General features: G+C 44.0%; 1 protein-coding gene across 6 annotated transcripts in view; it reads right to left on the bottom strand.

Moving 5' to 3' along the window:
* LOC137324677 (ribosome-binding protein 1-like) overlaps positions 1-23,995 on the bottom strand; it is a 112,929-nt gene that overhangs the window by 79,708 nt on the left and 9,226 nt on the right. For all 6 annotated transcript variants that reach the window (XM_067989262.1, XM_067989261.1, XM_067989260.1 and 3 more), the window contains exon 2: positions 11,112-11,834. In XM_067989262.1, coding sequence (XP_067845363.1) covers positions 11,112-11,805 — 694 coding nt within the window. In that variant the 5' untranslated portion in view covers positions 11,806-11,834. The remainder of the gene's footprint in view (positions 1-11,111; positions 11,835-23,995) is intronic.

Raw genomic sequence — 23,995 nt, 5'->3', positions numbered from 1 at the left:
ACAACACTCAAGAAGCTCGACACCATTCAGGACAAAGCAGCCCGCTTGATTGGCACTCCATCCACCACCCTAAACATTCACTCCCTTCACCACTGGCGCACTGTGGCTGCAGTGTGTACCATCCACAGGATGCACTGCAGCAACTCGCCAAGGCTTCTTTGACAGCACCTCCCAAACCCGCGACCTCTACTACCTAGAAGGACAAGAGCAACAGGCACATGGGAACAACACCACCTGCATGTTCCCCTCCAAGTCACACACCATCCCAACTTGGAAATATATCGTCGTTCCTTCATCGTCACTGGGTCAAAATCCTGGAACTCCCTACCTAACAGCACTGTGGGAGAACCTTCACCAGACGGACTGCAGCGGTTCAAGAAGGCGGCTCACCACCACCTTCTCAAGGGCAATTAGGGATGGGCAATAAATGCTGGCCTCGCCAGCGACGCCCACATCCTATGAACGAATAAAAAAAATCCAGGCTGACACTTCATTGCAAGACTGAGGGAGAGCTGCACTGCCATTTTTCATTTGAGACATTAAATCGAGGTCCCGTCCGGTGGACATAAAAGATTCTGCGACACTATTTCAAAGATGAGCTGGGGAGTTCTCCCTGGTGTCCTGACCAACATTTATCCCTCAACCAACATCACTAAAAACATTATCTCATTGCTATTTATAGGACCTTGCTGTACCCAAATCAGCTGCTGCGTTTCCCTACATTACAACAGTGACTACACTTCAAAAAGTACTTCATTGTCTGGAAAATGTTTTGGGACATCTTGAGGTCATGAAAGGTGCTATATAAACGTGAGTTCATTCTTTCTTAATTCTGCCGGTATACAGGGCTCATTTAATGAATTTAGCTCCTGGTTCGGAACTTCGTGCATTAAGATTGTGCCCACCTGGTTGGAAATCATATGTGGGGATGGGGGTGGGGGAAGGGGGGGGGGGGGGAGGGGAAGTGTGGAGCACCCAGGGAGCAAATGTAAATGTGTCAAATGACACCACAGTTGTTTCTTGTGGTACTTAGTTAATGAGGGAGTAAAATGCACCAAACAACTGCAGCTTTTGCTGCTGCTGCTAAACAATTGCCAGCAGATTGTGAATAAGGGCCCAGTGACTGCTCAATTGGGTAAGACACTGTCCAGAATGGAACTGAGGCCTCTCCCCCATCCCAGACCACATGGTCCGAAGCTCAATTCCTGATGAAATCCCTTGCCAGGAAAAGAAAAATGAAAGCCCTCCAGGGTTCCCACTTATCTATCACCTGCTGGAAAGCAAGAGTGCTTGGGTATCAGGCAAGCGCAGGGTCGGGCTGGACTATGATGCCTTCACAGTTGAATAGTCTGCCTATACTCAACTCTCGGGTAAAGAGCTGCTACTTGGGGTGAGGTAGCAGAGGCCAGGCCTGCAGCCTAACCCCCAACAATGACTTAAGGGTAAATTTTAACAGAGCCAGGAAGGGAATGGGGGGGGGATGTTTTCCAGGTGCGAAACCCGCAAGATAAGTGGGCGGGATCGCGACCTTAATGAGGCCCATCAGTTTCACTTCCGGGTTTTGCACCCGGCAGCCAGCCTGATTGACAGGCTGACTGGCTGTCGGCCAGGAAGGCCTGCTGCAGCAAAAGATCGGGGGGCTGAGAAGATCGGAGATCGCTGGAGGTCAGGTGAAGAGCCAGAGGTAGGTGGGGTCCACCATGAAGTGGGGGGGGGGGGGGGGGGAGGGGGGCGGGGGGTGGTCGGCTGATTGCAGGAGTCCGATCGTGCCAGGTGAGCTGGTTGGGCCTGGATGAAGCTCTCCTGCTCCTCCGGGCCCACAAGCAGTGAAATAAAAAGGTACTCATCTCGTGGATCCGGCCCTTCCCACCTGCTTTCACCTGAAGTGAATGGGAAATGATGGGAAACCCGAAAAGATACGGTTTAATTCATTTTATTATTCCAATACACAAAAAATTAAGTACTGTAAGTATCTCAATGCCCTTTTAAGTATCGGCCTGCCGGATTTAAGTGGGTGCGGGCCTTCCTGGTGTCTGCTCTCCACACGCAGACAAACGTGCCTGAGTTAAACCCATAAGCAGGTGTGTTGGAGCTGGGATGCCGTCCCGCTCTGAAAATGGAGTATTTTTACTCTCCACCTGCCCCCGAATCACCTGTTCTTGGGGGTTATAATTTACCTCTTAGCGTCTGCAGGAGAGGGATCTAATTAGGGGAGAGGTGTTGAAGTGTCCCCAAGTTGTGTTGCTAATGCCATTTTCTTCTGGCATCAGACACCTGCACATCATTTGTACCTATAGGAACACTGCGTATTATTTTGTTTCTTTCGTTAATTAGTATTAAGTAAAAGCTTTTGAAAAAAAAATCGAAAAAGCTTCCTTTGAATCTAAAAGAAAGAAAGAATTTGCATTCATATAGAGCCTTTCACAACCTCAGGATGTCCCAAAGCACTTTGCAGCCAATGAAATATTTTTTGAAGTGCAGTCACTGTTGTAATGTGGGAAATCTAGTTGTTATTTCTAATAATTTTATAAACCAAAAAAAGCAACATAAGGACAGCAGCAGATTCTTACTGTGTAGTTCTGATCTGTGCCTCATTGAATGCAGTGCTTAATGTGTAGATTCATGTTTAGATAATAACTTAGTGGATTTAAAAGTCCTGCATCCTGCTGCACCTGTCACACTCCACGTGTTCGTCTTATGCCTCCGTAATAAAATGTGTTACTTAAATAAAGAGCCAGGCATTTCATCCTGACCTGGAGTCTGAAATTTACACCCAATTTTCTGGCGTGTGATTCCCCTCAGCTACAATTGGCTAGATTCTCACAGGGAGCACTTGAATGACAGGCTTTAAAAAAGGAACAGGCCTTGTTCCCAGATGAACATCACAATTGTACTCCTGACCTCAAGCTGCCCGTGACCAACACTAGGAAAGACATTAGATCTTTTTAAACATATAGAACAGTTTATAAAGCTCCAAGTAGAACTACAACAGCATGCGTTTATATAGCCTCGAGTGCAAAAAACATCCTAAGCTTCTTCAAGAATGGAATTAGACAGGAGAACGAAGTATGACTTTTCATCCACTTCAGGCTGGAGTTAGCTTTTTTTTTTAAATTCATTCTCTGGATATGGGCATTGCTGGCAAGGTCAGCATTTATTGTCCATCCCTAGTTGTGTTTGAGAAGGTGGTGGTGAGCCACCTTCTTGAACCGCTGCAGTCCGTGTGGTAAAGGTATTCCCACAGTGCTGTTAGGTAGGGAGTTCCAGGATTTTGACCCAGCAACGATGAAGGAACAGCGATATATGTCCAACTCAGAATGATGTGTGACTTGGAAGGGAACTTGGAGGTGATTGTGTTCTCATGCACCTGCTACCCTTGCCCTTCTAAGTGGTGGAGGTCGCGGGTTTGGGAGGTGCTGTCGTAGAAACCTTGGCGAGTTGCTGCAGTGCATCCTGCAGCTAGTACACACTGCAGCCATGGTGGAGGGAGCGGACGTTTAAGGTGGTGGAGGGAGCAGACGGTTAAGGTGGTGGAAGTGCTGCCAATCAACTACGACAATGGCCTAGATTTGCCAATGGTTGACGGGCAGGAAATTACAATCAGTGCTGAAAGGGTTAAATTTACAGTAGTGGTTATTTTTCGTTACCAGCAGAGGGTCTGGATGAAGCATATCCAGGCATCATAGAAACACCAGCAAACACAGACATCAGGCCCCACGATAGGCTTTAATGGGGAATCCAAATATGCGCGCACAGAGGTAGACATTTATTGTGAAAAGGTGCAATTTATATTTATATAAGCGTCTTTCAAAACCTCAATGTCCAAAACACTTTACAACCAATGAAGTAATTTTGAAGTGTAGTCGTTGTTGTAATATAGGAATGTGAAGTACTGCTTCAGATACACCAGAACAAACCATTTACCTTCTCACTGCATCAGACTAGTGAGAACCTATCAGCAGGTCCCAGAGTGCACCCTGCCACGTCAAGAGACTGGAAAACTACTTCAGCTGTCTTGAGAAAGGCAACAGGTGGAGGTCTGCAGTAACAGGCCTGCAGTCAACTCAGAGACCTGAATGAGATGCACTTCTCTAACGAATGTTGCAACAGTAAGCTGCTAAATAATTTCTCTCATGTTAAAATTGAATAAGGCCACACAGCTGCCAAGCATGCTCAGTGTTCCTCTTCCACATGGAGCATGGTGATTCTGCTTACTGTAGAGTTTTTACGAGCAACTAGAACAGTAGAATTTAATTAAAATGGAACAGGCAAGCCCGGAAGGTTGCAGCTTCAATAGGTGGTTGGTGCCAAGTTAGCTGATATCAGCCAGGACATCTTTAGGTGCACTAAATTAGTTTCAGTGTCCCTAGGGTAATGAGGAGGAGGAAAAATACATGAGCCAGGTTTTGTTATCCAGTGATTTCTTCAGGGAAGTGTGTCAGCGTGCATGCATCTCCCCTCCTGTTTCTTTGTTCTGTTCTTTTTTAAATGCTGTTCATCAGTGATATTCTCTAGTTCTGACGAAGGGTCCACACCTGAATCATTAATTGGTCTGTTCTCCCCACAGATGCTGTCTGACCTACTGAGTGTCTCCAGCGTTTTCTGCTTTTGTTTTTCCTTCTAAGTATAGGTCAGTTTAGCAGCTAAACTACAGAGCCATGCACTGTCTACTCATATTCAACAGCATGGGAGATCCACCATCATAAATAAAATTATATTAATAAATAATCTCAAATTATAAAAATGGAACTAGGTTAACGCTCTGACTTAAATATTGTAGCAGGGAGAGGAATACAGACGAACGTGTTAACTATTTGCATGCCATTATCGCAAAGCTTTACTCCAAGGCCCCTCTTTACGCCTGTCAGTTACTTTATTGTTTTGCTGCCTCTAATTTTCTTGGAGATTCTGGCTTCTGCTGTTGTACAGTTTCATAGTCTCCAATACTTCACCCATGTTGTCAGCCTGGAAAGTGAATGGTGGCAGGCTATTCATCTGTAGGGGTCCTCAAGAGGCGATAAGAGTCGGATCTCATCCTCCCTCAACAGCCAAGCCTGCACCTCCCCGCAGGAGGCTCTGGATTGTGATCAGAAGAGGGAACCTTTGCTGGATTTGGCCTGATGTGTGGTACTTACACATTGTTAACTGAACACTAGATGGCCCCCTGGTGGGAGTAAGCGCATTGTCACAATTGCACTTCTCTTGTCTTCCTTCATTATTCTTTGAGGGGAATGTTCTGGAGGGTTTGGAAAATAAAAGCAGCTAGCTTTCACCCCACCAATTTGAGTGTTTATTCGGACTTAACGTGCACTGTGATGGTGCCACCACTCCCGAGATTCACAATGACCAGAGACCGAACCTGCAACCTTCCTGGTCTCGGTATCATACCAAACATTTACTAACTGAGCTACTGGGGAGCGGGAAGGGACCCTCGAGAAGAAATGGGGTGTCACGTCCAGTGGTTTCCCGTAAAGTGTCAGCCGTGGATCAGTGGGTAGCACTCTCACCGCAGTCAGAAGGTTGTGGGTTCAGATCCCGCTCCAGAGATTTGAGCACATAATCTAGGCTGACACTCCCATTGCATTACTGAGCGAATGCTGCACTGTCGGAGGTGCCATTTTTCAAATGAGATGAGTGCAGCTCCAACAACACTCAAGAAGCTCGACACCATCCAGGACAAAGCAGCCCGCTTGATTGGCACCCCATCCATCACCCTAAACATTCACTCCCTTCACCACCGACACACCGTGGCTGCAGTGTGTACCATCCACAAGATGCACTGTAGCAACTCGCCAAGGCTTCTTCGACAGCACCTCCCAAACCCGCGACCTCTACCACCTAGAAGGACAAGAGCAACAGGCACATGGGAACAACACCACCTGCACGTTCCCCTCCAAGTCACACACCATCCCGACTTGGAAGTATATCGCCGTTCCTTCATCATCGCTGGGTTAAAATCCTGGAACTCCCTATCTAACAGCACTGTGGGAGAACCTTCACCACACGGACTGCAGCGGTTCAAGAACACGGCTCACCACCACCTTCTCAAGGGCAAGTAGGGATGGGCAAATCAATGCTGGCCTCACCAGCGACGCTCACATCCCATGAACGAATAAAAAAAAACGAGGCCCATCTGCCCTCTCAGGTGGATGTAAAAGATCCCATGGCACCACTTTTCCGAGAAGAGCAGGGGAGTTCTCCCTGGCGTCCTGGCCAATATTTATCCCTTCATTGGCTGTAAAACGCTTTAGGTCATGAAAGGCGCTGTAATAATGCGAATTCTTTCTTTCGTTTCTTTAGAAAGCACTCGCAACACTATGGCCTTTCATAGGTCCCCCAGTTACAGAAACAAGCGGTGGGTAAAGGGTTAATCAACTTCCAACACTGCTCGGCCTGTAATCTGCTGACCAGATGTTGCCAAAGTCAAACAAACTCACCGCTCTTCTCTCGAGTGAAGGGACAGCACACAGAGCCATAAACAAACACAAAGGGCAGGCATGAGAGGTGACGTCAACCCACCGAACCAGCACCCCCATCACTGCCCACTGTATGAGAGGAGATTCGTGCTGAGGCTAATGCCAAATCAGCAAACAAAACCCAGCAGAGCCTCTGGATAAACCCTTAGGTGCATACAGCAGCGCACCCCCCCACCCCACCCACAAATGAGTGGCAACAAGAGAAATCTTCTTTGAACTACACAAGCGTGATCGCACCTTGTTCAAACTTTTCAAGTGGTCTCAAATGGATTTTTAGTTACCAAAAGCATAGCGTCCGGGAGTTCATCCTTGATCTTTCAACAAATTTTATTGACACAGGAGGGTAAAGATCAAGCAACAGGCCTTGGGTCTTCTCCACACAGCTTCACTTCTTTAGATCATCCTGTCCTAGTCTGAGGTAAATAGGTTTGGCTCATTGAGAGGTGTTCACACTGTAGGTAACAACTCTGGCACCGTATCACTGGAGGAAATCAGCATTCCCAGCCTACACAATGGAACCGTACACTCTCGGACAAGTACAGCGACTATCGTATTGGTCTAAATGGGATTTTAAGTTAGAAGTTAAATCTGCGACAATAGGAAAGCACCTAGAAACAATGGGGCATCGAATTCCTCTTTTAATGAAAAGGGAGCAACGTCAGTTATTTTCCCCCATAATGTGTGACTTGCCAACAAAACTACTCAGATACTGTACATTTCAAAGCCACACATTTAAACCATTTCATTAGCAGATTGTCCATTAGAGAGAATACACCCATTGTCCTGTTTTTCCATTGAGAGGAATTTTGCCACTAATAAAAGGTCCACAAACTGTTTTCCCCCCCGCCAAAACCCTGAAACATACCTGACGGGGGCACAAAATGAGAGATAGCGAATCGGCAGCCCGTGTTACACTGTGGAAAAGTCAACAGAACAGGAAGGGTGCTGTTTTAAATGGACTGCTGATTCACTATCACCCAAAATTAATTTACCCTGCCTGCTTCACCCACATTACCCCACACAAAGCAACTTTCACTGAACCATCTTCTTTAAAATAGCGCAGTAGGATCTTTTACGTCCACCTGAAGGGGCAGACAGGGCCTCGGTTTAACATCTCATCCAAAAGACGGATATAAAAACAGCTCAACACCGTATGTAGATACAGGAGGAGTTACAACACAGAGACAGGCCATTCAGTCTGTGTCAGCCTTTACCCTCCAGCGAGAAAATAGCCCTAAATCGCGTTCACCAGACCCGGTTTCTCTCTATTTGTACCCTGAAACTATAGGACAATTGGATTGGTTGGGGGAGGGGGGCCGCGAGGGAGGGGTGGAAGGGAAAGGCAGACAATCATACAGGAAAAAAAGTCAAAATTCCAATGTTAAAGAAAAAACTTTTGTTCCATCACAAGCCCCCTTCTAGTTTAATTTTCTGGCTAGACTGTGTATTTTTTAAAAATCTCGCTCTTAATTTTTTTTTTTTACACACAGCATCCGGGCAATGGTGTCCACTTATCCACACACACACATCCCACACACACTCCTCAAACACAAATCAATAACTTCAAAAAAACAAAGTGGCCTTGGTGTCAAGTTTCTTCCCTCCTCTCCCCCACCCCTTGTGAAGTTTACTCTGTGACCCTGTGTGTCCCCGGGCCTGCCAGCTATCTAACTGCAGGAGGGCATGTCAGTTTGACTGAAGGGCTCTTTTTAAATCTAGAAACTGTTAAGGCAAAGTCCGCAGCGTGCCAGCTGATTTAATGCGTGAGTGTCGTTATGGGCTGTAAAGTGGTTTTACTGCTAAACTATTATCGCACAGTGGAACCATATTAAAGTGGATGCACTTGAATGCAACGCAGAAGGGTCCCAGAGGAGCGGACTCTAAAAATTCACACACGTTTGTAACTGTGCAATCGAACATTCATCAGGGCATCAACAGAATTAACTTTAGCCATTCTTCTGTTTTAATGGAAATTCCCCCCCCCCCAATCACTCCACCGAAGTCTAGAGGAGATGAAACATCTGCTCCTTTTCATACCTGATAAAGCTCAACTTAAATGTGCTTTCAGTGCAGAAAAGTTCCTTTAGAAACTCAAGTGTAGGGCCCGTGCCGCTAGGCTGCACTGAGTTTGATGAGGCAAGTCAAGACGTGGTGGTTCAATGATGACGAGCTTGGGTTTAAATAGATAGAAAAGCAAAGAAAAAAGAACTTGCATTTATATAGAGCCATTCACGATCTCAGGATGTCCCAAAGCACTTTACAGCCAAAGAAGCAGTTTTGAAGTGCAGTCACTGTCATAATGTAGGGAAACGCGGCAACCAATTTGCACCTAACAAGCTAGCCTATATCTGTGGTGTGCGAAAATATGCAAGAGCATTTTCTGGAATGTCATTAACATTCAGCTAAAGAGCACAGAGCCAAGGAACCATCAACACAGAATCTTACAGCACAGAAGGAGGCCATTTGGCCCATTGTGCCTGTGCTGGCTCTTTGAAAGAGCTATCTAATTAGTCTCTCTCCCCCTGCATACCTCCTGAACCTACTGGAATTCGCAGAGGGGTAACTAAATTGAGACAGCGGGCACATCAAATAGATGAGATTCAGGTTTTCAGAAGGTATTTTATAAAAGTCAACCATGAAGTATTTTAGGCTCAGAAAATTAATGGAAAATTAGCTAGCAGATAATAAAACGGCTCTGTTTCTGTCTGGGTAAAAGTAGTTTTTAAAAAAAATAGTATCAGCTTGGAATTCAAATCAGGTTTTATCACCACCAAAAACTATGCGTAAAATATTGCAACCTATATAACAGAAAAAACACTATTCAAGCAATGAACAAATGTTACACTGTATAAAAACAACTATTTTGGTACATGAAAGGATTTTTTGATTTTAGATTCAGCCTATATTATGGGCCTAATTATCAAATCATTTTTAAAACATTGCAGCCAATTTGCACACAGCAAGGTCCCACAAACAGCAATGAGATAATGACCAGATAATCTGTTTTTAGTGATGTTGATTGAGGGATAAATATTGCCCAGGACACCAGTGAGAACTTCTCTGCTCTTCTTCAAAATAGTGCCATGGGATTATTTACATCCACCTGAGAGGGCAGATGGGGCATCGGTTTAACATCTCATCCGAAGACGGAATTTCCGACAGTGCAGCGCTCCCTCGGTAGTGCACTGGAGCGTCAGCCTAGATTTTGCGCTCCAGTCTCGGGAGTGGGACTTGAACCCACAACCTTCTGACTCAGAGGCAAGGGTGCTACCAACTAAGCCACGGCTGACACTATATTAATCTTTTGCAGCAGAACATTAAAAAATATGCAAGGCCAAAAGTAATTGCTTTGCCCATCAGGAGTAAAATACTATTGCACATTTCCCTTCCCCACCCAGTTTTCTTGAAAATGTTTAATATACTGGGAGGTCAGGCCAATCTACTGTGTAAATTTGGTTTACATTGATTAGAACTTGATTTTCTTCAATAAACCTCAGCATTTTTACAAATTTCTGCTGACTTAATTTTAAGAACTTGTTTTCACTAACATCACATATTCAAAGCCCAGCATATCATGGAAACGAATACCTTGTGAATTGAATTGAATTTTTGAACATCTCAAGGTCCCTCGTAACGACAGTCTGCTTATTTTGACATCTTTTAAACAGAGAAAAATAATAGAACACAAATAATAACAATCAAGCTAACTTTCACTGAAGCTCCTCCTTCAAAATTAAAAATGTAACCAACACCATGTGTGAAAATATTACGAAACAGAGAAAAGCATTGAAGGAAGCCAACTCAGGACGAATCAGCAGGAGTTCCAAACAGTCTTTCAGTGGTCATTTCCAGAGTGTAAGCAATCAATATAAATGCAAGTTCTTTCTCTTATGGAAATGTTGGGTATGTTTCCTCACATTTATAGTCAGTCCACTGCAAACATTAAAGGGCAAAATCCAATTTTCTTTAGTTCTTCAGTGTGTTGCCCACGTTCAGTGGGGTCACACCCACAATTCCACATCTCAGCCAGGTCACCAGGGAGACATTAGGCACTTACCAGATATGGAATTGTCGGCCTTGGCTGAGTCGGTGCTACTCTTGCCTTTGAGTCAGAAGATCGTGGGTTCAAAACCTAGGCTGACACTCCAGTGCAGTACAGAGGGCGAGCTGCTCTGTCGGAGGTGCTGTCTTTCGGATGAAAAGTTAAACCTAGGCTCCATCTGCCCTCTCGGGTGGACGGAATAGATCCCATGGCACTAATCGAAGATCAGAGCAGTTCCCCCTGGTGTTCTGGCCAATATTTATCCCTCAACCAACATCACAAACAGATTATCTGGTCATTATCACATTAGCTGCTGTGTTTTCTACATTACAACAGTGATTACACTTAAAAAGTACTTCACTGACTAAAGCTCTTTGGGATGTCCTGAGGTCATGAAAGGTGCTGTATAAGTCCTAGTTCTTTTCTTTCTTTACCTGGGGGGGAGGGGAAAGGGCAAGACATTTCCAGACACATATGGCACAAAGATGACAGACAGATGTGTGGCAGATAATGCCCAGCATTTTGACTATTTGGGAATGGTGAAAGGATTAGACGCCAGGAAACAAAAAACTCAACAGTTCTAAAGTACTTACTAGGCTCAGACTTTTTCTTAGGTGCGATCTTCTTCTTAGCTGGGGCGTCTTGCTTTGGTTCATCTTGGTTCGCAGTTAAGTCAATCTTTTTGGCACCAACAGCAGAAGGGGTAGCAGCGACGGGGGCACTCAGCTGGGCACCGACTGGGGGGACTGCCATCACGGGCACCTCCTTAGTAACCGTCTCCAGCATGGGTGCAGGTGTTGGGGCAGGAGCTTGTTTAGAGGAACCGGTGACTGGAGCGTGGGCTGGAACGGGACTAGGGGCAGGTTCAACTTTGGCAACCTTTTTATCCTTCCTCCTTTTTTCTTTGGATGCTGGGGGAGAAGACTCTGGAGGAGGAGGAGCAGAAACGGCCATAACTGGAGGCTCAACAGTTGGCACGACAATTGGTTCAACTTCAACCTCTGCCTCCGAGATGTCCTGCGCTGGCTCAGATTCTGGAATTCTCCCATTGGGCTTCTCATCTCTTTTCCTTGGCTTTCCTTTCTTTTCCACAGATTTCTCTTTCTTCTTCTTCTCCGATTTAACCTGTTGAGCCTTTTCCTGCTCTTTCTTCTGCTTGGCCAAGGCTTCTTCATAGGAAGTTTCCTTCATGGAGAAGGTGGAGACCAAGAAGATTCCAATGGCAGAGATGACCATGAAGCCTCCAAACACCATGAAGCCCAAGGTTTGGGGATCGTAGATATCCATGTTTGGTTAAAGTTTCTTTCTGTATCAACCTGCAAAACAAAATATAAAATTAACAGGGATCTAAACGAGGACTCTTCATTTTAGCAAGGACAATCTGCTTAAGTGAAGAACTATTACACAACAACTTGCGTTTATATAGCGCCTTTAATATAGTAACGCATCCCAAGACATTTCACAGGAGCGATATCAAACAAAATTTGACACCAAACCATGTGAGATATTAGGACAGGTGACCAAAACCTTGGTCTAAGAGGTTTTAAGGAGCGTCTTGAAGGAGGAGAGAGAGGGTGAGTATTTTTATCAGAAAGAAAGAAAAACAAACTTGCATTTATATAGTGCCTTTCATGACCTCAGGATGTGCCAAAGCATTTTACAGCCAAGAAGTACTTTTGAAGTGTAGTCACTATTGTAATGTAGGAAACGTGGCAGCCAATTTGCACACAGCAAGGTCCCACAAACAGCAATGTGATAAAGACCAGATTATGTGTTTTAGGTGTTGTCTGAGGGTTGAACCTACAACCTTCTGACTCAGAGGCAACAGTGCTACCCACTGAGCCACAGTGGACACATCAGTTTTACATGAAACCTAAACTTGGCCTTCTCCACCTCAGGCAGCTTCGTCAAGAAGAATCACACACTTCACACTATTCGAGCACATCTCCTGCTAAGTCCTACAGGGAGTTGAAAACCATCCATGGACTAAGGCAAACACCAGGTACATGAAGCTAATCTGGGGGTGGGGGGAGAAAAGAGGAACTGAGAGGACAAGGAAATAATAGGGGGGAACTAATAGGTAATAAGGTGCCAGCCGTGGCTCAGTGGTAGCACTCTCGCCTGAGTCAGAAGGTTGTGGGTTCAAGTCCCACACCAGAGACTTGAGCATTAAATCTAGACTGACGCTCCTACTGAGGGAGTGCTGCACTGTCGGAGATGTCGTCTTTCGGATGAGATACTAAACCAATGCCCTGTCTGCCCTCTCAGGCAGACATAAAGGATCCCATGGCACTATTCGAAGAAGAGCAGGGTAGTTCTCCTGGTGTCTTGGCCAATATTGATCCCTCAACCATCACTAAAACAGAACATCTAGTCGTTTATTTCATTGCTGTTTGTGGGACCTTACTGTGCGCAAATTGGCTGGCACGTTTCTTACATTACAACAGTGACTACACTTCAAACAGTACTTAATTGGCTGTGAAGTGCTTTGGGATGTTCTGAGGTCGTGAAAGGCGTGATATAAATACAAAGTTCTTTCTTTTTAATGAAATTATTCTGAAGAACAAAATGTAGAATCTGCTCAAATCGCTTGGTTAGAACTGTATCTAAATGAGTGTTTATACTCAATAGCGCGGAGCCAAAACTACTTTGCACCAATGTGGAACCTGGAGTGTAAATCAGGCGGGAGGGCTCGAACAGACTCCGAAGCCAAGCAAGGGCTCCAGAGATTCTCGTTCTGCTGAATTCCAGAGTCAAGGTGAGAGACTAAGAAATGTTGGTATTCAGAGGGATTTCTGTGATCTTGTACACGAATCACAGAAAGTTAACATGCAGGTTCAGCAAGCAATTATGAAAGCAAATGGTATGTAAGCCTTTGTTGCAAGGGGGTTGGAGTATAAGAGTAAGGAAGTCTTGCTGCAATTATATAGGGCTCTGGTGAGACCACGCCTGGAGTGTTGTGTACAGTTTTAGTCTCCTTACCTAAGGAAGGATATACTTGCCGTAGAGGGGATTCAACAAAGGTTCACTAGATTGATTCTTGGGATGAGAGGGTTGTCTATGAGGAGAGATTGAGTAGAATGGGCCTATATTCTCTGGAGTTTAGAAGAATGAGATGATGATCTCATTGAAACATATAAATTCTTAGAGGGCTTGACAGGGTAGATGCTGAGAGGCTGTTTCCCCTGGCTAGAGAGTCTAGAGCTAGGGGTCATAGTCTCAAGATAAGGGGGCGGCCATTTAGGATCAAGGTGAGGAAAAATTTCTTCGCTCAGAAGGTTGTGAATCTTTGGACTTCTCTACCCCAGAGACCAGTGGATGCTCAGTTGTTGAGTATATTCAAGACTGAGATTGATAGATTTTTGGACACTTAGGGAATCAAGGGATATGGGGATAGGGCAGGAAAGTGCAGTTGAGGTAGAGGGTCAGCCATGATCTTGTTGAGGAGCCGTATGGCCTACTCCTGCTCCTACTTCTTATTGTCTTATGAATTCTAGTGTCAAGTAGGGCCCAGATTCAAGCTGCACTTACACTGTTACTTGGCGACAAGCAAAACTGCTCGATAATTGTAGCACAAGGATTGCTACAACATGCTGAGATTAAAGCATGTCTTGTCACAGAATGTGTCAATTTACAATCAGAGCCTTTGATAAGCATTTCACTGATGTGAGGCAATGCTGACTTTATAACAGGAGAGAATCTCATTTTAAGTGGGGTAGGCTAATGAATTCTAAAAGCTCACAATCCATACTCTCAAAATACTAAATAAAGAAAACATTCACATGTCGACTACATTTGCCAGCTCTTTCCACCCCCACTGCAGAAAAGTAAATATTTATTCTTGCCAGTGTTGTGCTGGGCCAGGCCTTAGGGGTGCACGAGTTCTGAATTTTAAGCTCAAGACTCTGTGCTTTCAACAAAGAAATACCAGAAGGCCCCTCCGAAAATTCCGTCAATTCAGAACTGCAAAAAATTCACTTCATGGAGAGGAAAAAAAGAGTCGACACTATTTAGAAACAGGGTCAAGTCTTGCGAAAGGGAACAAAGTGAACTAGCGACTTATGCACACAAGCGCAGAGGTCAGGGTTTCTGCGAGGGATTTTGGCGTGGGCCTCCTGAGAATTGGGGTCAACAGTTCCGTACTTTGACATGTACAATTTTTTTTTTAAAAAGACGAATTGACTTTCGACCCCCTCCCTCCTTGCCAGTTCAAAAAAAAGGGAAAAATTAAAAACAGTGATGGGCATTCCTTTAGGAAAAGTTTGGGTCCCTGAGGACAGATATAATCAGAAGCACGGGCAAGGGCTGTAATTGGTAAGTTATGGTGTGAAAATAGATGAATTGCTCAATTAGTCCATTGAACAGCACCCCCAGTTTTCACATTCACCACTGGATAAGTATTGGGACTTTTACTCCCCTTTTCTTTCTCTCTCTCTAAACTGACACTGTTATTTAACCAGCATTCCACTCTCCAAAATAAAGACATCAACTGACAGAATGTAACGGCAAAGAATAATTCCCCTGAATTTTACAGTTTTAAAAGAAGAATGGGTTAACCTAGTGTAAACTTACGACTTTCAATTCAGATTTAATATCTTTACACTTAAAAAGGGATAAAATGGACCATTTGGTCAGAGATAGGTTTTAAGGAGCATCCTAAAGAAGAGAGAGGTAGGGAGGCGGAATGGTTTGGGGAGGGAATTCCAGAGCTTAGGGCCTAGGCGGCTGAAGGCACGGCCGCCAATGGTGGAGTGAAGGAAGTGGGGAGATGCATTACACTGGATTATTCTTCTTCCCTGACGACAACCTACAGTGCGACAACAGTTGCGAGTAATAAAGCTTCCCCAGTCACATCAGCGCCGTCTAAAGGTTCCCCTCTCCTACACAATTTCAAATGTGGAAACGGCCTGCAGCAATTATTTCCTAAAGTAGGATCGACTTAATTTTCAAAAAAGTTTTACGGAAGGAAGGTCCCCGACAGACAGTCAGCTATCTATCACTTCCCATGGAGGCCTCAGCTTTAAGACGATGCCTGTCAGCACAAAAAGTGTTGTTGTGCAGATCAAAGAGCCATTACCTGGCACAGAGTAAACAAACCAACACCCTGACCCAGTACTGAGGGAGTGCTGCACTGTCGGAGGTGTCGCCTTTCGGAGACATTAAACCAAGGCCCCATCTGCCCTCTCGGGTGGACGTAAAAGATCCCTCGGCACTATTTCGAAGAGGAGCAGGGGATAATATTTATCCCTCAACCAACATCACTAAAAAACAGATGATCTGGTCATTTATCTCACTGCTGTTTGTGGGAGCTTGCTGTGTGCAAATTGTGATGCTGGTTAGAATCAAACTTTGGACATTCTGCTTCTGTGTTTGCCAGTATATGACTTTCCTGGCCATTAAAATGGATGGGATGGGGGTAAAGTCACAGGCTGGTGAAAACGCTGGCCAATGGGTGTACAACCTGCCTGCCGTGTGACATCAAGTTCCACTCTCGAGACATCAAAAATGGAGCAGCAGATTGTGGCAGTCACTCTTCATTCCCAACCAGCACCCCACACTCCCGAATTCACTAGAGTAGAATTTCATTAAGTTTCACAAGCGACAATTCCACCCAAAATGTCTGCTCTCCGGCTTCCTCTGACCAGTAGTTCTAGAATATAAAACATGATACCAGGATCTGATGGAGAGGCACTCTCTCTTCATAACATTTAGAATTAGACAACAATTTCATAGAATACACTTTCCCTTAAAACACAAACCAATCAGAAGATTGTGGGTTCAAGCCCCGCTCCAGAGACTTGAGCCCATAATCTAGGCTGACACTCCCAGTGCAGTACTGAGGGAGTGCTGCACTGTCGGAGGTGCCGTCGTTCAGATGAGATGTTAAATGGAGGCCCTGTCTGCCCTTTCAGGTGGACATAAAATATCCCATGGCACTATTCGAAGAACAGCAGAGGAGTTCTCTCCAGTGTCCTGGCCAATATTTATCCCTCAACCAACATCAGAGAATGGGCCACAATTTGCTGTAGCAGGGCATCTAATGGCATCTGCCGTTAATTAGACTTGCCCTTGTATGTTACGGTTTTAAAATTTTTTCATGGCAAGTTGCTGAAAGTGCAATCTGGTAACGTCGCAGCGAGAGAAACAGGGCATCTATCTCAGGGGCCTGAGTGAACAGGGCAAGCAACTGTGTATCTTCTTAACCAATCAGATTGAAGGATTGTGAAATTAACAGCACAAAGACTGAAGTGTAAATTAGAGTGGGTGAATTCAATATCAAATCAGGTACAGAAAGAGAAATAAAGAGAGGGAAAGAAAGATTGGATTAAGAGAGAAAAAAAGGCAGAAAGGAAAAGAAATTTCTTTTTTTTTAGATTTTACACTTTTTAAATCTTCAACAATTAAAATCTGAAGGAATGAGACTCCACACTTATAATAGTTAATTTTCAGTGCCAGTGTGTTTGACTGGTAGTAATTAATACTTATCACATTGTTAAAAGGGTACTTAGACTGAAATGGACAAGAATTAACTTTCTGTGGCAAGTTTAGTTCATGTCTACCGTGCAAATACAGCAGCTTCACGCCATTCAATGCATTTCAACGGTGAGGCAGACAAGGAGATGCCGTTTACGCAAAGCTAACGGCGGAGTGGCACAACTCGGACAGCAACTTTTGGATATTTGAGTTTAGTCGCGCATCTGCCCCTCACCTGAAGTTGCTGTAGCATTTGCATTTAAATAACGGCGAGTGCCATTAGCCTCACCCTTATTTTGAAAGCAAAATCTGGGTCATCACATTGCTATTTGTGGGAACTTGCTGTGCGCAAATTGGCTGGTGTCTTTCCCACATTACAACAGTACTTCATTGGTTGTAAAGCGCTTTGGGACGTGAAAGGTGCTTATATAAATTCAAGTCTTTCTTTCTATCAAGTAACATCTTAACTTCTCTTAACTATGGTGAAGCAGACGTTACGGTTTAATCTATTTTAACCAATAATCTCAGTTTCATTTCTGTTTTTTTTTTGACAACTTTGACATACAACACATTTTGTTAGTGATAAGATATCAAGAGTGCTTGCAGTACATTTCTCAAACTTAATAACATCCAAACACTAAAATGATATGGCTCTGCATCAATTTGATTTTGTTTTAAATTAATTTTAATGGGGTGCCATTTAAAGAGACACATTTAGAAAGTAACCACCCAAGTACTGGGCTAAGAGATTAGAAGGACGTGTCAAAGGGAAATTTCAGTTTTATTCTAGCGACAGAGTTGCATAACAAAATATCAGTGGTAATCTTTCTCAATAAGAATAGAACCAGTATCAAATAATGGCTGACATTGAGCTACATGATCTAGAAAGGGCCTCAATGTGAACTAATGTCATCACACTGTTACTTGTGTGTTATGGACATTCTTATGTGAAAGAACATGAAGCATCCACAACTCAGTAGATCGCTACTGCATCCTGCAGCACGAGGCAAATACAAAAGGGTGGAAGTTATGTTACAGTTATATAAAACTCTGGTTAAACCCCATCTGGAGTACTGTGTTCAGTTCTGGGCACCTCACCTCAGGAGGCCTTGGAGGGGGTGCAGCTCAGATTCACCAGAATGATATCGGGGCTTAGAGGGTTAAATTATGAGGACCGAGTATAAAAGATTAAGGGGTGATCAAATGGAGGTGTTTAGGATGATTAAAGTGGTTGATAGAGGAAATAGTTTATCTCTATTTACCCTGTCAGGGAAGTCCAAAACAAGGGGGCATAACCTTAAAATTAGAGCTGGGCCATTCAGGGGTGATGTCAGGAAGCACTTCACACAAAGGGCAGTGGAAATCTGGAACCTTCTCTCTCAAAAAGCTGTTGAGGCTAGGTCAATTGAAAATTTCAAAACTGAGATTGATAAATTTTGTAAGGAAAGGGTATTAAGGGATATGGATTAAAAGTGCGTACATGGAGTGGAGATACAGATCAGCCATGATATAAATGAATGGCAGAAAAGGATTGAGGGGCCGAATGGCCTACTCCTGTTCTCATGAATGGGATTTTGCAATAGAATGGGGTATGTTTATATAAAATTTGTTAAAACGCAGCAAATGTCCATTAGAATCTAATTTGAGCTGGGAAGAAGATTAAAACTAGACAGGATTTTAAAAAAAAATTGTACTGAATAAATTCCTGGCTGATCATTAAAGGAAAAAGTAAAATTAAAGAATGCGCCTTTGAATAGCTGCTCCTGCCATCTTCCCCACCTCTCCAAGGAGGGAGGTTGGGGACAGAGGAGGGAGTTCATTGCTTCTGTTCCCATATAACATGCTGCCAAGAAAATCAGGTCAGGCAAATGGGAAGTGGCAGGTGGGGAGGCGGAAAAAGGAGGGAAAAAAACAAGTGGAAGAAAGGAAGGGCTTACATTTTTCAAACTTTCTTCCCCTCCTCACTGGAAGGCAGTGACTTTCTCTGGGTTGTGGTTACACAGAATCATACAGCACAGAAGGAGGCTATTCAGCCCATCGTGTATGTGCTGGTTCTTTGAAAGAGCTATCAAATTAGACCCACTCCCCTACTCTTTCCCCATAGCCCTGCAAATTTTTCCTTTTCAAGTATATATTCAATTCCCTTTTGAAAGTTACTATCGAATCTAGTGCCAGCAAGTTTATGACTTTCAATTTAGTATCGGTATCTTTACACTTAAAGGATAAAATGGACCAAATGGGTGTGTCAGTTCAAACAACACAATATGAAATATCTGCAAGTGCTTTGACTCATCGTGAGGCTATGATAACGTGCTACATAAAATCATAGAATCTTACAGCACAGAAGAGTCTGTGCCAGCTCTTTGAAAGAGCCATCTAATTAGTCCCACTCCCCTGCTCTTTCCCCTTAGCCCTGCAAATTTTTCCTTTTCAAGTATTTATCCAATTCCCTAGTTGCTATTGAATTTGCTTCCACCACCCTTTCAGGCAGTGCATTCCAGATCATAACGGCTCGCTGAGTAAAAATATTTCTCCTCATCTTCCCCTGGTTCTTTTGCCAATTATCTTAAATCTGTGTCCTCTGGTTACTGACCCTCCTACCAATGCAAACAGTTTCTCCTTATTTACTCTATTAAAACCCGTCATAATTTTGAACACCTCTATTAAATCTCCCACTAACCTTTCTCTGCTCTAGGGTGCCCAAGTGTTGGCAGCCCTTTGGTAACTTGTCTATGCGCCCACTCTGAGCGTGTGCAACCAGGTAATAAAAGGGTTGAAATTCCAATTGAAGTTCACATGTAAACACTTAAACTCGCACCACCTTTCTGCACACGATACTCTGACGCAGGCCTTAACCCATTTAGTTTGAACGGGCTGACGCCTCCATTAAAGGTCAGTAGAGTGGAATGTACTACTAGCACATTAAACATCCAAATGTGGCATCCATTCAAATACAGTAATCATCCTCATAGCTGAGCCTGGGTTCTTGCCTGGGGCCTGCCTCCTTGTCTGTCTCTCTCACTCACTCAATTCCCAATAGGTGCCACTGCACAGCAATCAGGAGCACCACCCCATGCTAGCTCAAGGAGCCTAAAGCCAATAGGACCCCATTCCACGGTGCTCAGCTAACCGAGATCGGATCAGGCCTCAAACCTAGGACCTCATTAGTCTGCACTGTGCCCCCATGTTATATTTATCAACTAACCCACCAGCAGGGCCTGGATAGAGTTAGAAATGCATGATTGCAGCAAGCTCAGCTGCCTCTCGCCAGCCAAAGCACAAGTTGTGCTTTATTTTTTAAAAATTGCTAATTTATCCTTAAAACAGGAAGCAGTAGAATCACTACATTCCCAAATAATTAATAATTCAACACTGGCAAGTCAAATCATTTAACTGCAAGTCAATTCACATACTGCACCCGTTCAACGGCTATCATGTTAGTACTAGTACTATAAAATTACTGGGGCATTGAAGAGTGATAGCCACGTTAAGCAGTGATATAAGGAAGAAAGAACAACTAGCATTTATGTAGCGCTTTTCACAACCTCAGGACATCCCATGATAAAACAGGACAGCTAATGAAGTATTTTTGAAGTGTAGTCACTGTTGTAATGTAGGAAACTGGGCAGCCAATTTGCGCACAGCAAGGTCCCACAAACAGCAATGTGATAATGATCAGATAATCTGTTTTAGTGATGTTGGTTAAGGGATAAATATCAGCCAGGACACCAGGGAGAACTCTGCTATTCTTCTTCGAAATAGTGCTGTCAGATCTTTTACGTCCATCTGAAAGGGCATACGAGGCCTTGGTTCAGTTGTGCTCAGTTCTCTAGAGTTGTGACTTTCTGACTCAGGAGAGAGTGCTACCACTGAGCCACTACTGACATCTATCGTACATCCATTAATGTCTGTAATATTATACCTCACTCTTTAAGAGTACTATCCGCTGTACTACTATACTATTGTAGCAGCATGGATACAATATTGACTAGAGGACAGAAAACAGACAGAAGTGGTGAACAGTTCTTTTTCAGACTGGAGGAAAGTGTGCAGTGGTGCTCCCCAGGAGTTAGTATTAGGATCCCTGCTCTTTTTGGTATATATTAATGACCTGGACTTGGGTATAGAGGATATAATTTCAAAGTTTGCAGATGACACAAAAATCCAAAATGTAGTAAACAATGTGGAAGATAGTAACAGACTTCAGGAGGACATAGGCAGACTGGTGAAATGCGCAGACACATAGCAGATGAAATTTAACGCAGAGAAGTGTGAAATGATGCATTTTGGTTGGAAGAATGAAGAGGCAAAATTAAATAATTTTAAAGGGGGTACAGGAACAGAGAGACCTGGGGGTGCACATACACAAATCTTTGAAGGTGGCAGGACAAATTGAGAAGGCTGTTAAAGCATGTGTGATCCTGGGCTTTATTAATAGAGGCAGAGGGTACAAAAGCAAGGAAGGTATACTAAACCTTTATAATACACTGGTTAGGCCTCAACTGGGGTATTGTGTTCAACTCTCTGGGCACCACACTTTAGGAAGGATTTCAAGGCCTTAGAGAGAGCGCAGAAGAGATTTACTAGAATAGTACCAGCCATGAGGGATTTCAGTTATGTGGAGAGATTGGAGAAGCTGGGGATGTTCTTAGAACAAAGAAGGTTATGGGGAGATTTGATAGAAGTGTTGAAAATCATTAACGGTTTTGATAGAGTAAATAAGGAGAAACTGTTTCCAGTGACAGATGGGTCAGTAACCAGAGGACGCAGATTTAAGGTGATCGGCAAAAGAGCCAGAGGCGACATGAGGAAATGTTTTTTTAAAAATGCACCGAGTCATAATTGTCTGGAATGCACTGCCTGAAAGGGTGGTGGAAGCAGATTCAATGGTAACCTTCAAAAGGGAATTAGATAAATACGTGAAGGGGAAAAATTACAGGGCTATGGGGAAAGAGAAGGGAATGGACGAATCGGATAGCACTGTCAAAGAGCCAGCACAGGCACGATGGTTCGAATGGCCTCCTCCTGTGCTGCACCTACTATGATACTATCCAGTAAGGAACTACAATGGGATTCCCATTCTTGATGGTGTTTCAGTGACCCGTGCTAGAAAGTGCTGATGTGAGGACCTCGGGTGAGGACAGGAACGAGCACAGCTACGATGTCCCCCCCATGGTCAAATTACCTGCCTTATTCCTTAGACTCACGCATGAAGAATGGTAATTTTGTTCAGGTTATAGAGGATGGCTAGCACCCATAGGAATATATTCCAACATGGGTCAGTGCCTTCAGGAGAAGAGGGAGGAAACCAGTCAGACAACTCAGTAACCACAATACCAGGCATAGAAGAGTTAACAAGGAGATCACAGTGGATGTGCACAAAACTAACTCTTGGATTCTAGTCTCCTTGCACTAAACTGATTCTTGTACTCTGGTTTCCTTGCCATCTACTCTGGTTTCCAAGCACTAAATTGACACTTGTATTCTGGTCTCCTTGCACTCAACTGACTCTTGCACTATACTCCGATTTCCTTGCATTAAATTGCATCTTGAACTCTGGTTTCCTTGCACTCTGGTTTCCTTGCACTAAACGGACATGTATTCTGGTCTCCTTGCACTGTACTCTGGTCTCCTTGCTCGAAACTGACTCCTGGACTCTCGTTTCCTTTCACTAAAATTACTCTTGTACTCTCATTCCTTGCACTATACTGACATTTGGACACTCATTTCCTTGCACTGTACTGACTCTTGGACCCTCGTTTCCTTGCACGAAACTGACTCTCTGATTCTGGTTCCCTTGCACGAAACTGACTCTCTTACTCCAGTTCCCTTGCTCCAAATTGACAATTGTACTCTGGTGTCCTTGCACTAAACTGACTCGTGTACACTGATTTCCTTGCACCATACTAACTTTTCTACTTTAGTTTCCTTGCACTGTGCTCTGGTTTCTTTGCACTAAACTGACTCTTGTACTGTACTAACTTTTGTACTCAGGTTTCCTGCATGAAATGGAATCTTTTATTCTGATTTTCTTGCACTAAACTAACTTGTGCACTCATTTCTTACACTAAACTGACTCTTGTGCTCTGGTTTCTACACTAAACTAACATTTGTACCATGGTTCTTTGCACTAAACTGACACGCATACCATGGTTTCCTTGCACTGTACTCTGGTTTCCTAGAACTAAATTGACTCCTGTGCTCTGGGTCCCTTGCACTAAACTGTCTCTTGTACTCTGGTTTCCTTGCACGAAATTGGCTCTTGTACTCTGGTTTCGTGGAACTGAATGCTGGTTCCCTTGCAGTAAACTGACTCTTGCTTTCTGGTTTCCTTGCACTAAACTGATTCGTGTACTCTGATTTCCTTGCACCATACTAACTTTTCTACTCTGGTTACCTTGCACTGTACTCAGGTTTCTTGCACTAAACTGACTCTTTGACATTGATTTCCTTGCAATAAATTGACACTTGTACCATGGTTTTTTTGCACTAAACTGACATTTGTACTCTGGTTTCCTTAAACTGAACTCTGATTTCCTTCCACCAACCTGACTCTTGGACTCTGGATTGGTCATCACAAGGCAAAAAAAATAATTGCTGCTTGGGACGGAGTCACTTCCCACGATACTCAAATCAGCTAAGGCTAGTCAGAGTTTGTGCATGGCATGCTCAGACTAATTTTTCAGGATCCACAGCGTCCTAACCTGGCGGCCCTTAAAGTGACTGTTGGAGGTCGCCGAGGTAACTGTCAGGTAAGTTTTTTTTTTAAACACTTATCTCAATGTGGAGTCAGGAAGAACAAGACTTACCTCAGTCCAAAATTAGTCAGGCCCCGACTGGTGAGCTGCATCGGGGCACCCTAAGCGTGTTGGTCTGAAGACAATGGGGCTCGAGGACTAACTTGGGATGGTTCTCAGGCCTGCCTCCTTCAACACGTGATTCCAGCCCAAAACAGTCGCCAACGAATTTAGCCCCCATGTCTCAACAGGGTAGTGGACATCTG

Source organism: Heptranchias perlo, chromosome 8 (genome assembly GCF_035084215.1).
Source record: "Heptranchias perlo isolate sHepPer1 chromosome 8, sHepPer1.hap1, whole genome shotgun sequence".
Taxonomy (NCBI): domain Eukaryota; kingdom Metazoa; phylum Chordata; class Chondrichthyes; order Hexanchiformes; family Hexanchidae; genus Heptranchias; species Heptranchias perlo.
Note: the sequence above shows the minus strand (reverse complement) of the source record. Positions and strands in the feature narration are given on the sequence as shown.